This window comes from Eretmochelys imbricata, chromosome 1, assembly GCF_965152235.1.
Source record: "Eretmochelys imbricata isolate rEreImb1 chromosome 1, rEreImb1.hap1, whole genome shotgun sequence".
Taxonomy (NCBI): Eukaryota; Metazoa; Chordata; order Testudines; family Cheloniidae; genus Eretmochelys; species Eretmochelys imbricata.
This window is the reverse complement of record NC_135572.1, coordinates 114347922-114362762: the sequence shown is the minus strand read 5'-3', so window position 1 is coordinate 114362762 and position 14841 is coordinate 114347922. Positions and strand designations below refer to the sequence as shown.

Below are 14841 nucleotides of genomic sequence, written 5' to 3'. Positions count from 1 at the left end.
CGGAATCCATAAGTTGGACTTGTACCTAAGTAGGTAGTCTTGTCAGCACTTAGAATCATAGAATATCAGGGTCCAACCTAAACCTCCCCCACTGCAACTTGAGACTATTACTCCTTGTTCTGTCATCACTTCTGAAATTATGGCATTTATTTTGGTACTTAAATACAGATGCAGGGACCTGTCTTTAGACAATGATGTTTGAAAACTTTGGCTTCCATTTCTTTATGGAGAAGCACAGTGGTTTAGCTGAAACCTGCCATAACATAAGAACTTGAGTGCTGCTGATGTATTTTGATTAGGTGGTATTAGTAGAATGGTGTAAACTAGATTTTTTCGTCTTACTGTTTTTTCTTATCTGATTCCTAAATTTTTCAGCAGCAGAGTGAAATATTTGTCAGGGAAATATCCTGCTTGAAGACAATTGTATGGTATATGAAATTTGACTCCAGTCTCTTGTGATCAAAGTGCAGCCCACAGCCACTCACTTCAGAGGTCTGGTTTGAAGAGGCTGCACAAATCCTGGTATTGCTCTGTTGTCTTAGCAGACAGAATAAATTATATAACTTTGATTTATTTGTATCTTCTGCTGGGCAAACTCTTGGGCTTCACCTTTAAATAGCCATCTACAACTTTACAGTAGAAACTGAATATTTCATTGCATTATATAGCTAGTAATGTTTAACATATTAGGACCCTATCAAATTCATGGTCCATTTTGGTCAATTTCACAGTCATCAGATTTTAAAAATAATAAATTTCATGATTTCAGCTATTTAAATCTGAAATTGCAATGTTCTAATTGTAGGGATCCTGACCCAAACAGGAGTTGTGGGGTGGTTGCAAGGTTATTGTTGGGGTGGGGGGGGGGGGGGGAGTTGCGGTACTGCTACCCTAGCTACTGCTGGCAACAGTGCTGCCTTCAGAGGTGGGCAACTGGAGAGCAGTGGCTGCTGGTCAGGAGCCCAGCTCTGAAGGCAGATCCGTCGTCAGCAGCAGAACAGAAGTAAGGGAGGCATGGTATGGTATTGCCACCCTTACTTCTATGCCGCTGCTGGCTGCCCAGTTCTGAAGGCAGCACAGAAGTAAGGGTGGCAATACCATGACCCCCCTAAAATAACCTTGTGATCTCCCTGCAACTCCCTTTTGGGTCAGGACCCCCAATTTGAGAAAAACTGGTCTCCCCTGTGAAATCTGTATAGCGTGGAGTAAAAGCACACAAGACCAGATTTCATGGTCCGTGATTCATTTTTCATGGCCATGAATTTGGTAGGGCCCAAAATATTATATGAAGCATATGATTGTATTGGCATTTAAAAGTTGGGGGGGGGGGAAGAGCAGTCAAATCAATTTGTTAAATAGAAATACTTTGACTAAATTGCAGTAAAAAATGGACAATGCAGAATTTTGGACTAAAAGTGGATTTCAGAATTATGACAAGTATGCTGATCTATGTAGTAAAGTATCCTGGTAGGAAAAACTTGATAGCTGCTGCTTGTTTACATCTATTGAGTAATTGATAAACAGGTACAGCAGGCAATGCAAATATTCATTAGCTGATTGTGATCTCTAGATACTGGAGATATACTTAAGAACTTAGATATGTTTGTGCCCCTCTAAAAATCCAAATAAACACTTAAACCCACATAATTTATTTTCTAGGATTTAATTTTAGTCTTTTTAAATCTAATCCAATGGCCTTTTGGACCAGCACACCTTCCTTCCAACCCGATAGTAAAGGTATTTACACACTGCACTGAATGTGTGATGAAATCACTCTTTAGCTGGTACTGACAATTGCCCAGTTGTGGCAAAGCAGTTGGCTATATAATGGTATGAAAATTTACACAAATTTAATATGCATGCTGAAGAGCAGTAGTTAGAATTAGTGTGTTTTTGACTTTGTACCTGTCATAGCAAAAGAATGTCTCCCTACCCTCTGTTAGTTTAGGTTTTTTTAATTCACACAAGTGGTGGTCTTGGAGTGCTCTACTTCATAGACTTTTGGCTTTTGTATTGCTTCAAATTTACCATAGGAACTCCAGATCTGCTTGCTAAAATCTTCCCTAGGAAGATGAGAAGATGTATGAGAAATTTCATGGAGTATGCTCAGGATGATGTTGAAATTCCTCATGAAGAGGGTTCCAAACTGGCTCAGTTCCATTCCCAGTGTCTAGCCAGTAAGAACTGTATATCCTTAAAAATAAGCATCTGTGAAATAGGAGGCAGAGTCAGATCTCCTGAACTCTTGAGTTTTTCCAGCTAGTGTCTGAATTGAATCCACCTGTTTGCCACTGGAAGTGTTCAAAAGTTCACTCGCTGGTCGCCTAGTTGTTTACTTCTGGCCCTTTTCATAATTAAGTCACATTCTGAGGCTGGGAGTCCAGTGCTCTCTACTCACCCAGTGTGTGGCTGCGTAAGGAGTTGCTCTGCACCTAACTTCTTTTAAAAAATAGACTTTTGTTGTGTGGCTGACTACTTGCTGAATAAACCAGGTTGGTGAGAACTTTTGGAATCTTTATTTTTTTTTCCTTTAAAATAATATAACTATAGATAAGCTGTATACATTGTCCAATGTTTTTTTAAAAAAATACAAAGATACACCGAGAATATCTTATACTTGAGTGCTGCAACAGTCCTCCGCCCACTCTACTCCGCCAGCTCCCAGCCATGGCGCTCTGCTTCCCGCTGCCGGTGAGTATGGGGGGCATCCTTTCCCCAACCTCCCCACACGCACTGGCAGCGAGAAGCGGAGCAATGTGGCTGGGAGCTGGCGGAGTGGAGCAGGCTGGGGCTGTGTTGCTCCGCTTCCCACCGCTGCTGGTGAGTGCCTGTCAGGTCGGGGGGTGTGGATAGGGGTCGGAGTAGTCGGGGGACAGGGAGCGGGGGGGGGGGGGGGGGCGTTGAGTAGGGCGTGGGGTCCTGGGGGTGAGTAGGGACCGGGGGGGTCTCGGAACAAGGAATGGGGGGGCTAAAGCTACACTTGCAAAAGTGTAAGAGAATAGTAGATAACAAAACTTGGCATGCAGTTTAGTTCTGTCTCTACATTGCATCTTTAAAAGTGGATTTTAATAAAATTATGCTCCATTGCTCAAATTCATAGTACTCAGTATGCCAAAAGTACCTTCACTTTACTATTTAAATAGCTTTCTAAATTTAAAAATTAAAATGCATGCAGCAGTTGGGTCTAACTTCAGTTGTGTGATGAAAATAAACAGAAGTAAGGACCATGAAGACTGAAGCATGCTTTATGTAGGGTTGCCAGGTGTCCGATTTTCAGCTGGAACGCCCGCTCGAAAAGGGACCTTGGCAGCTCTGGTCAGCACTGCAGACAGGGCTGTTAAAAGTCTGGTTGGCAGCACAGGCAGACTCCCTACCCAGCTCTGTGCGGCTGCCGGCATGTTGGGCACCTAAGCATAGGGGCAGCCACGGTGCGCACTGTCCCCGCAGCTCCCATTGGCCTAGCCATGCCTCCATCTAGGAGTCAGAGGGAGCTTCTGGGGAGCCATCCAAGTTAAGTGCCCTAAGCTCCCTCCTGCACCCCAGCCCTGAGCCCCCTCCCGCATCCGAACTCCCTCCCGGAGCCCAGACCCCAACCGTCTGCCTCAGCTCTGAGCCCTCTCCCACACCTAAACTCTCTCCTGGAGCCTGCATCCCCTACCACACCTCAACCCCAGTCCGGAGCCGCCTCCTGCACTCCGAACCACCCAGCCCAGAGCCTGCACCCCCAGCTAGAGCCTTTACTCCCTCCCAGCCCTGAGCCCCTTATGCACTCCAAACCCTTTGGGCCCAGCCTGGAGCCCCATCCTGAACTCCAAACTCTACATCCAGACCCAAAGCTCACACCTGCAGCCCAGAGCCTATACCTCCTCCCACACCTCCAGCCTGGAGCCCCCTCCTGCATCCCAGAGCCTGCACCCCCAACCAAACCCCTCACCCCATCCTGCACCCCAGCCCAGTGAAAATGAGCTGGTGGGGGAGAGCGAGGGAGGGGAGATAAAGTGAGCAGGGGTGGGGCCTTGAAGAATGGGCCGGTGGTGGTGCAAAGATGTTTGTGTTTTTGCTGTTAGAAAATTGGCAGCTCTAGCTTTATGCCTAGTGAAAAGCATGGTGTGACACCTAAAGTATGTACTATGGTCTGTTGATGTTGGAAGGACACATTTCTTTCTTCATACTAAATCCCTTTCTCTTAGTGTTCTGTCATAATTTTGATGTTTAGTTTCTTGTGTCTATATATATTTGCAGCTTACATGTTTTGTCTAATTTTGTCTTCAGAATGACTTTAGCTGTAGAGGTTATTTTCAGATTTGTTCTCAAGCATCTTCATTTTGGTCCTGTTAATCTTTTTGGTTTTTGTAACAGTTGAGAGGAAAAAGGAAACTGATGCAGAGCTTCCCTCTGATGTACTCATTGTTTATGAGCTAACACCTACCCCTGGACAAAGAGCTCTTGCTGACTCTCTTAAACTACCTTCAACATTCTTCTGCTACAAGAATAAGCCTGGCTACTTAAGTGAAGAGGATGATGGTAAGGAGCTGGAAATTTGTTCATCCACTCTGGGTTAACTGGAGCAACAGTAGTGTGGTGGGGGTCTCTTGTGCTCTGAGGAAGCATTATCCCTATTCTGAAGAGACAGTGTTCCAGTCTCTTGTGGCCAGAGATTGTGTAATGAGATCTTCACATTACTGTAGCGTAGCTCAACTCAGCCGTATATGGCTTATAACAATTAAGCTAGTTCTTGGAACGATAAAAGGGGATTCAGTGGAGTATGTTCAGGATCTCAGGGGTCTGACTCCAGAAGCACCAAGAATGGCCCCTATCTGGCTGAAGCTCAATTGATTGGGTAGACTAATGGAACCACAAATGAAATGTGTTCTGCTCTTCTTTCTTACCTCCCTATTTGGGATGAAATTATGAACACATCTTTTGTATCCCAAAACTTTTAAAAATGGTATGGAAAAGTAACAGAAGGGGTTTGCTAATTAACTACTGCTTATGTGTAAATTTTTCCTTGTTTATCTCTTAATCCTGCTGTGAAACTACTTAATATTATATTATTTTGGGCAGCATGAAACAGAAGACTGAATTTGCCCCAAAATCAGAACGGTCTATATTGAAGGAGTGTTTCAACATTTAACTACATCAACAAATACATACACAACCACAACAAGAAATATTTAGATTAAGTTTTTCCTGTTTGGCTGTTCCTTTCTTAAAAATTAGAAGCTAATGTGAATACGCAGCTCATGATTCCCTAACCTGAGTGACTTGCAAGTCTGAATAGGGTAACTAGAATGGATGGTTCCCAGAGGGGGTGTGTTGTGAAATCACTGGCTCTTCTCAATTCTGTTTCTTTAAGATGAAGACTATGAAATGGCTGTTAAGAAACTTAATGGAAAGCTATATCCTGATGATCCCAAAGAGCATAAAACATCAAAAGATCCTGTGCAAGGTAAATAAAAACTTTAAAACAGAATTTTCAGCTACACCATCTGATTTGAAAGTATAACTCTAAACTGCTGCTTAACTTAAAATGTCTTAACACTGCTTTTTCATGACTAAATATTTAGAGTAATCAAATCTTAAAATCTGTCATACCTTGTATTCCATCAGTGCTGCGCCTTTGTGGAGGGTGATAGATATATATACAACATGCACTTCACATCCAAAAATAATTTAAGATACGAAGTCTAGGAGAGCAACCTAAAACTGGGGACAAGTTCTAGCAGTTTCTTTAATTATCCTGGTATTGAACTTTTTATGCACATTATGGTATGTAGTTGATATGTATATGTATATTTAGGCAAACTTGTACACTGGAATAGCTCATTGTCAGGACCTACGTTGTATTTACTAAATTGATGGCAGGATGGAATATGCTGACATACTCAAAATTCCATAATGATTTCTCTGGAATGTAATAAAAATGAACATGAAGCCCTAGAGGCTTTAGAACTAAACACTGTAAAGCAGGTGGAGCATTCTTTCCTCCAGGTTGTCTTAACCATACTATCAGAAACCAGCAGAAGTTTCTTCCTGTAAATCTCAGTAACTTCTCTGAATAGATTTTAAACTTTGCAATTTCAGCACTAGTATTTTCATCCTTAGGGTTATAAAGTAAGGAAGGTGAGCTAAGTAAATTCTCCCTAGTCTTCCAGTGACTGTCCACATTTATTCCATTCTTAGTGTGTGTGGCCAGCAGTGTGTATTTGGGCTGCACCTGTGCCCTAGGTGTCTTCTTTCCCTATCCCAGCTCCACCTGAGGACATAAAGGTTGAAGCAGGCCCAACTCACTGTCCGTTCTTTAACATCTGTGGCAGTGGGATGGAACCCCTGCAGTGGCAACCTTTTCTGCACGCTGTGCTAGTGTTACCTAATTAGTTGGTTTTGGGTTCATTAGTATCTGTCCACTGGCAGAAAAGCCCCCCAAAATAATTTTCACTTAAGTTTGTTACAATAGACACCTCTTCCTCCCCTATACAGGGGCCTAGCACCATGGCAGAAGCTAAATTTGAAATTCAAGACCCGTTCTTCTTGTGAAGGTGTGACACCTGTTGAGGATGGCCACTTCTGATGTCTACTCAGACTAGGAGAAGGACATATTCCTGAGTGGTCGCTCATTCTCCAGGTGCACTCAGAAAGCTAGAGAAGACCATCTGAAGTTCTTCCTCCTTGAGAATTCAATGCAAGCTTTCTTGGACACAGAGAGGACAATATAACAGAGGGCACTAGACCCACAGTCATCTAGTCCAGAGTTTCTCAACTTGTGGGTCATGACCCAAAATTGGGTTGCCAGAATACGTCGAAGGGCCACGATGCTGGCTGGGCTCAGCTCACCATTCTAGGTGCTGCAACAATGCACTGAGTCATAGTGCTGCTCAAGTTTGACCCAGCCACCCTTCCACCATAACAATGGAGGGCCGGCTGGGCAAAATTTGAGTGACGCAGTAACCCCATGCATCACGTTGCAATAACAACCCTCACAAATTTGGTCTGCTGAGCTGCAACCATCACCAAGTATTGCGCCCTCGGTGGGAGGCAAGCCCAGCCTCCCCCGCAGGACAGGAGCCAGGAGGATGTAGTGGGTTGGTGTCATGTTCTCTAAGTACCCCGCTCCCTGACATCAATCCTACAACCAGGTACTCCCCATCATACCATTCATCCTGGTCCCCAGATGTTTTCCCACTGTACCTCTAGGCCATTCTGTCCCCCAGACTCCTCATTTTGCCCCTGGGATTCCAAATCCCATTTACCCTCTGCCCCCAAAGGGTTGTAGTATTTTGGGATCTATTGGTTTGCTATCTCTCCCCCAGCCTCCCCCCTAAATCCCCATCTCCTTCCTCACTAAACCCCCTGGTTCCCTAATCTCCCCACCTCGTCTCCAGGCCCACAATCCCCTCCAAACTTTACTTTCTGTCTCATGGCATAGCTGTGTATTTTTGGAGGATGTCTCAGCTCACTTCCCCTCCCCCAGCTGCTGGTGCGGAGGGGTTCCCCACCTGTCCATATCTGGCTGGAGCATCTGGAATCTTAGCTCCAAGCATCCTGCACGTCCTTCCACTCCCCGATTGACCCCTGTGGGTCTCGACAGGCCATCAAGGTTTACAGATGGGTCCTGAGCCTTAAAAGGTTGAGAACTATCCATCTAGTCTGTCCCTCTCGATTTCCAGTGAGCCAAGATTCCACCCCTAGCTCTTTGGCCTCATCTAAGAGGCTTCCGGCATTGACATCACTGATGAGCAGAAAGGAGTGCTGCTCCAGCGAGGAACAAGGCACAGGTTACCTTCTCTGATGCCTAGTAAGCTAATACACAAGAGCCACCAAACTTTTGACATTTTGAACTCAACTTCCTACAGGCCAAAAACCTGACAAGCCCTCTTCATGTGCCTCCATAACAATTTCCAGGAGAGCCGTTTTTATCCACTAAGTCTGTGGACTGCATTTCTCTCAGCACCAGGTATCTCAGTAACCAATGCCTCAGTTGCTGAAGACTTGTTCCTACCACTTCTGATAGGCACCTCAGAACGATTTTCCTCAGTACCAGCTAAGTTAATACCCAAAGCAATCACTGTACTACCAAGTGATTGATCTGTGGGCCTGGTACCAAGTTGCCTCTCCTTGAGGATGGTGATATCCAAGCACATCTCTAGAGTTACCGGTACATCAGATTAAAAGAGGTATCCCCAGTACCCACCTCTTCCCCCCCGTCAAAGGCAGGGCACTCTGGATAGAATGAGCCCTCCATTAGAGGAAGTGTATTCCTTTTTGTCATGCTGTAGATGCAGCAGCAACTCATCACACACACTTCCACCTTCTCCTTGGATAGGGATTCTAGACAAAACACCATGAGAGGTAACAGGAAGTTACTTGGGACTCATATGGAATACCCCTCCTGGAACTTTCCCCCTCATCGCCATGTGTTCCCCATCTCAATACTCCTATCCCTTCCAGCCATGACCCTACTGGACACCCTGGGCTGTGCAGCTATACTTTAGAAGGCCTACATCCTCCACTGTCTCCAGGGCTAAATCCCCTTACCCAAAGAGAGACTGTAGGGCAGGGGTTCTCAAACTGGGGATCGGGACCCCTCAGCGGGTCACGAGGTTATTACCTGGGAGGTCAGGAGCTGTCAGCCTCCACCCCAAACTCTGCTTTGCATCCAGCATTTATAACGGTGTTAAATATATTAAGTGTTTTTAATTTATAAGCAGGGGTCGCACTCAAAATGCTTGCTATTTGAAAGGGGTCACCAGTACAAAAGTTTGAGAACCACTGCTGTAGGGCATCTTAGCAAAGCCAGATAGTGCAGACTCAGTTACAGGAGAGGCAAAAGGAGAAAAGTGAGGAAGAATATCAGCTATCTGCAGAAGAACTGGTCCCTGGTGTGATGATCTCATCCTCCCTTGATGAGGCAGTGAATCCCCTTTGCCTGTCTTGGTAGATGACTTCAAAGTGTTCTAAGATATCATTAGGTCCATGGCAAAGAAGATCCAGGACATACCACATAAAGCAGTAAAAGGAGAAACCACACCACAAAGTCCTGGACATCTTACACCCTTCCACACCCTGCAGGTCCCCCATGCACTAAATAATGGACTAATGGATCTTACAAAGGACCTGAGGCACACACTAGCATCCATCTCAGCTACATCAGAACAAGCTGACAGGACATACCATGTCCCTTCCCATCTCAAGGTTTTCATCTCTCCATTGAATTTTTACAACCGAACTTTGAGGGATTCAGTCAGAATAGAGAAATCATAGCCTTGAGGTTATTAGCTTCAGTTCCAAAGTTATGAATGGACTTCATCTGTAGGCACAAATAAGTGTGTAAATTAATGATCTAAAAGTTAGTGGTACCAAAAGTAAGGGCAAGAAATGTCATTTTTTTTAGAAAACTTTAGCATCCAATTGGCGCACGTCTTGTTTGGATTTATTTTGCCCTGCCTACTACTTGGTTCTGGCAGTATAATTGGAAACTTGTTTTTAAAACCCATTATAACATCTAGGTATATGGGTTTTTCTTGCGGTAGGAGGTGGAAGGGGTTTGGGCATTAGGAAGAGAAGGTATATCAGACAAGCCTTTTTGTGAAGGTTCTTCCTGAGCCAAACTACTCAAATTGGCCGCTGGCAAAGTAATTGCAAATTTACCACCTTTTAGTTTCCAATTAAATTAAAAGCTTTTACCACCAAAGGAGGGCTCTAAAATCAGTGGAGTATTATTTCCAATTGGATCAAGTTAGTAGAGTTAAATAAAGCAAGAAAAACTAACGTGTAATTTGTAAAAGTTAGCATAGAAGTTAAATTATTTATCCAAACCTCCTTCTTGGGTTACTTAAAGTAGGAATTGACTGATTACTCATACTCTGTGTCCTAGAAACTTTGCTTCAGAACTCTGCTCTGTTTGCTACATTTCAGTAACTTCTGATGTGCTGTCTCTCTAGATATCATGGGAGAAATTGAACCAGAGAATGAGAGTGAGTGTGTTATTGTTTGGGAAAAGAAACCAACTCCTGAAGAAAAGGCTAAAGCAGAGACTCTAAAGCTTCCTTCTACATTTTTCTGTGGTGTTGGCAGTGATACTGATGAGGACAATGACAATCTGGAAGACTTTCAGACAGAACTTAAAAAAGTTCAAGAAGCCAAAGTAGGAACTAAAACTCAAAGCATGACTTTTCTAATTCATTTTGGTGGCACTAACTCTTAACACTGAAACAGCATCATGAATACCCTGTACATTTATTGAAGTAATTTTAGCTTTTTTTAAATCAAATGTCTGGTGTATGCCAAGAAGTAAGAGCAAAATAGTTTCCCCTGTATTGGAATAATATCAGTAGGGTGCCAATGGAATCTGTCATAGAGCCATCTGAAACCTTGACCATTTATGAAACATTTCCTTTTGATTTCAGTCCCAGTGTGTTAGTATCCTCCGATTTCCCTTGAGATATTTTTTTTAAGCAAATAGCAAATCTAATCTCAGACAAAATGTTTGAAGCTGTTTGTAGAGACCATTTTTTAAAAGCTTAATTGCAGAATAAAATATTTATTTGTGAACAATGAGATGTGTTTAATATATATCTGGGATTTGTAAGCACTCTAGCACTTCATATTTTCAAAGTCCTTTAAAATCACTAATCCTCAAACTCCCTGTAAACTTAGTATGGTTGACATTTTATAGAACTGAGGATTTCACAGGAAGAACTGTTTGATTTGTCCCTGGCTATGAAGCAAGTCTCTGGCAAACCTGGAACTAAAACTTGAACCTTGTATCTCCTAGCCTTATGTTCCGTCTTCTGTACAGACTACTCTTTTTTTTTCCCCATTCTCCGTCCCTAATAAGGTCAAATCCTAAGCACTTCATACCTTTTGAGTGTGCAAGAACTAATTTCAAAGATTCAGAAAAAGTAAATGATCTAACAGTATTATTTTTAAGAAGAATGTGAACATAAGGACACTTTGCCAAGTTAATCAGTAGTGTTAAATGATTTAAGTGTTAAGTTCATTACATTAACAAAAAATTCCTTCTGAAATCTTTAGAAGTCTGTAACCTGTTAGCCTGCTTGTTCAAGCACCTTGGCTGTTAATTTTTATTAATATTGTTACTTGGTATATTTGTTACAGTGCCAAAGGAAGGGCCCTGGATCCCAAAAACTTTTCCGCTTGGGGAAAAAAAAATACATTTTGTAAGCAACAGAGATGTTGGGTTGCAATCTGTGTTCCTTGCCCCTCTTCCTTCTAATTCCATGAGCATTTATGGCCTTATTTTTTTTCCAAAGATGTTGATTACCCACAAACCCCATTGAAGTCAGTAGGAGCTAAAGGTTCTTTAGCTTTGAAAATCAGTGTGCTAGCTTTTATATAGTTTTCCAACACTCCCACCTTTCTGCAGTGTTCCTGTTTGGGGGTGGGGGCGGGGGCGGGGAGAATTCATTATCTAATGCTGCTGTTCTGGCAGCTTTCGAAAGAATTTAAGCGGGTGTTTTCTAAATGTTCTGAGTACTTGGCTCTTTTAAAGCATTTATTGGAAACGGATATTTTCTTCTTAGGAGTTTCTGGGAAATGACGTTACCAGTTCAACTGATTTAGCCTGTACCAGTGAGGCTGAAGTATCTGTTCCATTAACCAGTGAGGCTGAAGTATCTGTTCCATCAACTACTAAATGTGAAGAACCAGACTCAACCACGCAATCCCCCCTCACATCACAGACTTTGTCAGGAACCGATGACAAACCTGTTGATTTGTCAACTAAAAAAGAAAATGATCCAAATTTAACAAAGTCCACAAACCAAGGTAATGTACTTTTGGGGCTTAAAGTCACATTTGTCTGTAGAAGTATGTGTAACCAAGATTGGTTTAGAGTGGTACTATTCTGCTGAGCTACTTGTAATCATTGGAATAAATGAAAATTGAACATGTGCATCAAAGATGATTCTACTATTATGAGACCACACTACTGCATGCTGCTATTAAATATTGATTCATTGTCCATTGTGTACAAATTAGGGGGTGTGGCAAAGTTAGTAGTAATTAAGGCTCTGCAGTTTTGCAAAGAAAGGGTGGTAATTTGTCAAGTAAATTGTTCTATGTGGGGCCCAAAAGAACCAATATATTTTTCTTTTATTAGGATAAATGTTTAGGGAGCCACTAATCACTTTGGAGTGTCCCTATACATTGGCATTCATGTGAAAAAGAGGAGGCGATATAAATTTGTTGTAATCCCTGGATTTATAGCTGTATTAGCCACTTTCTGGATCTTGGTGTTATGTACAGTTATAAAGTTATGCGTATGCAGTGGGGAAAGTCATCCTTGCCATGCTCCTTTCTCTTACACCTTTCTCTCTCATTGTGATAGGAAGCAGAACAATCGCATTTGGATTTGACACTACTTCCGGCTTGTCATTTGCAGATCTGGCTTCAAATTCTGGGGATTTTGCTTTTGGTTCTAAAGGTCAGATACAAACTTCTGTTGATAAACTCACGTTGGAATTACTTTTGATGTAACTTTATGCCAAGTTTTTATGTGCATTGAATCTCTACTAGTTCATAAGGTACTAAATTGTAAGTGACAGAATACATGTAAACTAAATGTCTTTTTCTAGAAATGGTATAGTTTATGAAAATTAAGAAACTTTGTGTATAATACACGAGTGTGTGTATATTGGAGCATCTGGAAAGATGTCTGAAACTTTAAACTCTTTTCATAACTAGATAAAAACTTCAAATGGGAAAATACAGGAGCAGCTGTATTTGGAGTACAGCCAGCCAGTAAAGGAGATGAAGATGAAGATGGTAGCGATGAAGAAGTTGTACATAGTGATGATATCCACTTCGAACCTATAGTGTCCTTACCAGAGGTAAGATGGTTTTTGGTCATAGTTTAGAGACTCTGTTAAACAAGCATGTCCATGAAACTAACTCATTGGATTAGTAAAACTGGAAGTATTCTATAACTCTAAATTATCCCCACTTTAGCAGGCTTTGCATTTCATTCAACTTGGATGCCAAAATCTGCTGTTTCTAAAAAAAAATAATAATTTTTGCTTTCCTGAGTTCCTGGATGGACAAAAAATCAGTTCTCCACCAGAGTTAAAAGTAAGCTACGCGGTATTAGATACTATCAGGACTAAACATTTTTAGGGAGTCTCCCTGGTTTCCAATAGGATGGAACACCATGATTCTAATAACCCTGTTAAAATTGCAACATTGTATGGAAAAGCGACCTTAGGCATATATTTTTAAAGCTTCTGAAATTACTTTAACTACTTTGAAGCCTGTACAGCTTGACTTATACAAGGGAGCCTGAGTTTGTGTGCAAAAATGCACAATACTACCAGTAACACTTCTAAGAGCTCAGGTGGTTAAAGATTATTCTGTGAAATATGTGGTGTATTCAGAATAAATGATTGGAATACACTTGTTAGAGCGCTGCTTTGACCTGTAGAACTCACTTATGGCTTTACCACTTATTAGTGATGCGGCCATCCCAAACTCTTGCTAATAATAAAACTGTTATACCACACCATATATTCTGGGCTCTCCCCTCCAAACCTGGGTGAAAACTTGCCAGGACCACTGAGCAATAATGTGGGGAGGGATAGCACAGTGGTTTGAGCATTCGCCTGCTAAACCTAGGGTCATGAGTTCAATCCTTGAGGGGGCCATTTAGGGATCTGGGGCAAAAATTGGGGATTGGTCCTGCTTTGAGCAGGGGGTTGGACTAGATACCTCCTGAGGTCCCTTCCAATCCTGATATTCTATGATAAGGAATTAAGAGCACAATCAGAGCTAAATTAATCTGAAGATAAACAGCAAAGTAGGCAAAAGAAAGATGTTCAAGAGCTGGTAGGAGGTGGTAGGCCTACAGCGGAAGGTGGGTAGAACAGTGGAGGAAGCTTTATGTAACTCAGTTATTCAGATTATCCTAACACCAATTTCTTAATATACAGTGAATGCAGTCTGGTAACTGGTGATGTTTAAACCATATTAGAAATGTTAATGAGGTGTCTTTTTGGGTTCTATTTAAAATCTTTTCTAAAGACAAACTTGATTTTGCTTTAATTATAAATGTGGTGTAACAGTGTCAATGGTAACATTGCTCTAAAATCCTGCACAGCTCACTCATCTTTCCCCTTGTCTCCTTTTAATCTCCCTTGCCCTTTCCACTCCCCCTTCCTTTTTTTTCAATATGTCCTTCCACAAACAACCTTTCCTCCATTCACCGGCTCACTTGTTTGTAATGCCTGATCTTCTCAAGCTTTCATTTGCTCCAAAAGAGAACTCTAACAACTGTAGTTTTAACTTTTGTAAAGAGACCAAAAACTGGAAAAATGCACAGCCAAACAAAGCAAATACATATCCTTCATGCACATATCTAATCCTGCACCTTCTACTTGTTTATGTGGTCTAGTTATAGAAAGCAAGTTCTTTGAGAACATTCCCTTGTCTGCAGAGAGTATAGCACACTACTAAAAGTAACACACAGCGCTATGTAATGCTGTGTAAAAAAATAATACAAACTCCTCCAGCACACTTGTATCCCAGCAAAGCTTATACATTTGGCTGGGACCTCTGCCAAAGGATTCAGGTGTACAAATCTGTAGAAAAGAACTTCTGTGCCAGAAACTATGCCCCAGAACATGTCAAGGACTCTTAGAGCAAATTTAAATTTTCTAGGCCAAGCAGTATTTGAGAGATGACTTTATAAAAAGTCAACTTTCTAAACTGAAATAAACCTAACTTTTCAACACCCTATCTGAAACAGCTTGTTCATCTCACCACAAAGTCCGGAATATATCTCTTCTGGCTACAGACCTGCCTATGCAGAACTTCAAATAGAAAGTATGT

The 14841-nt window shown here is 42.0% G+C and overlaps 1 protein-coding gene across 1 annotated transcript in view; it reads left to right on the top strand.

The window, feature by feature from the left end:
- RGPD4 (RANBP2 like and GRIP domain containing 4) overlaps nucleotides 1-11700 on the top strand; it is a 55162-nt gene extending 43462 nt beyond the window's left edge. The window contains exons 21-23 of the mRNA XM_077814122.1: nucleotides 4360-4524; nucleotides 5357-5449; nucleotides 11544-11700. Coding sequence (XP_077670248.1) covers nucleotides 4360-4524; nucleotides 5357-5449; nucleotides 11544-11560 — 275 coding nt within the window. The 3' untranslated portion in view covers nucleotides 11561-11700. The remainder of the gene's footprint in view (nucleotides 1-4359; nucleotides 4525-5356; nucleotides 5450-11543) is intronic.
- Nucleotides 11701-14841: the final 3141 nt, after the last annotated feature.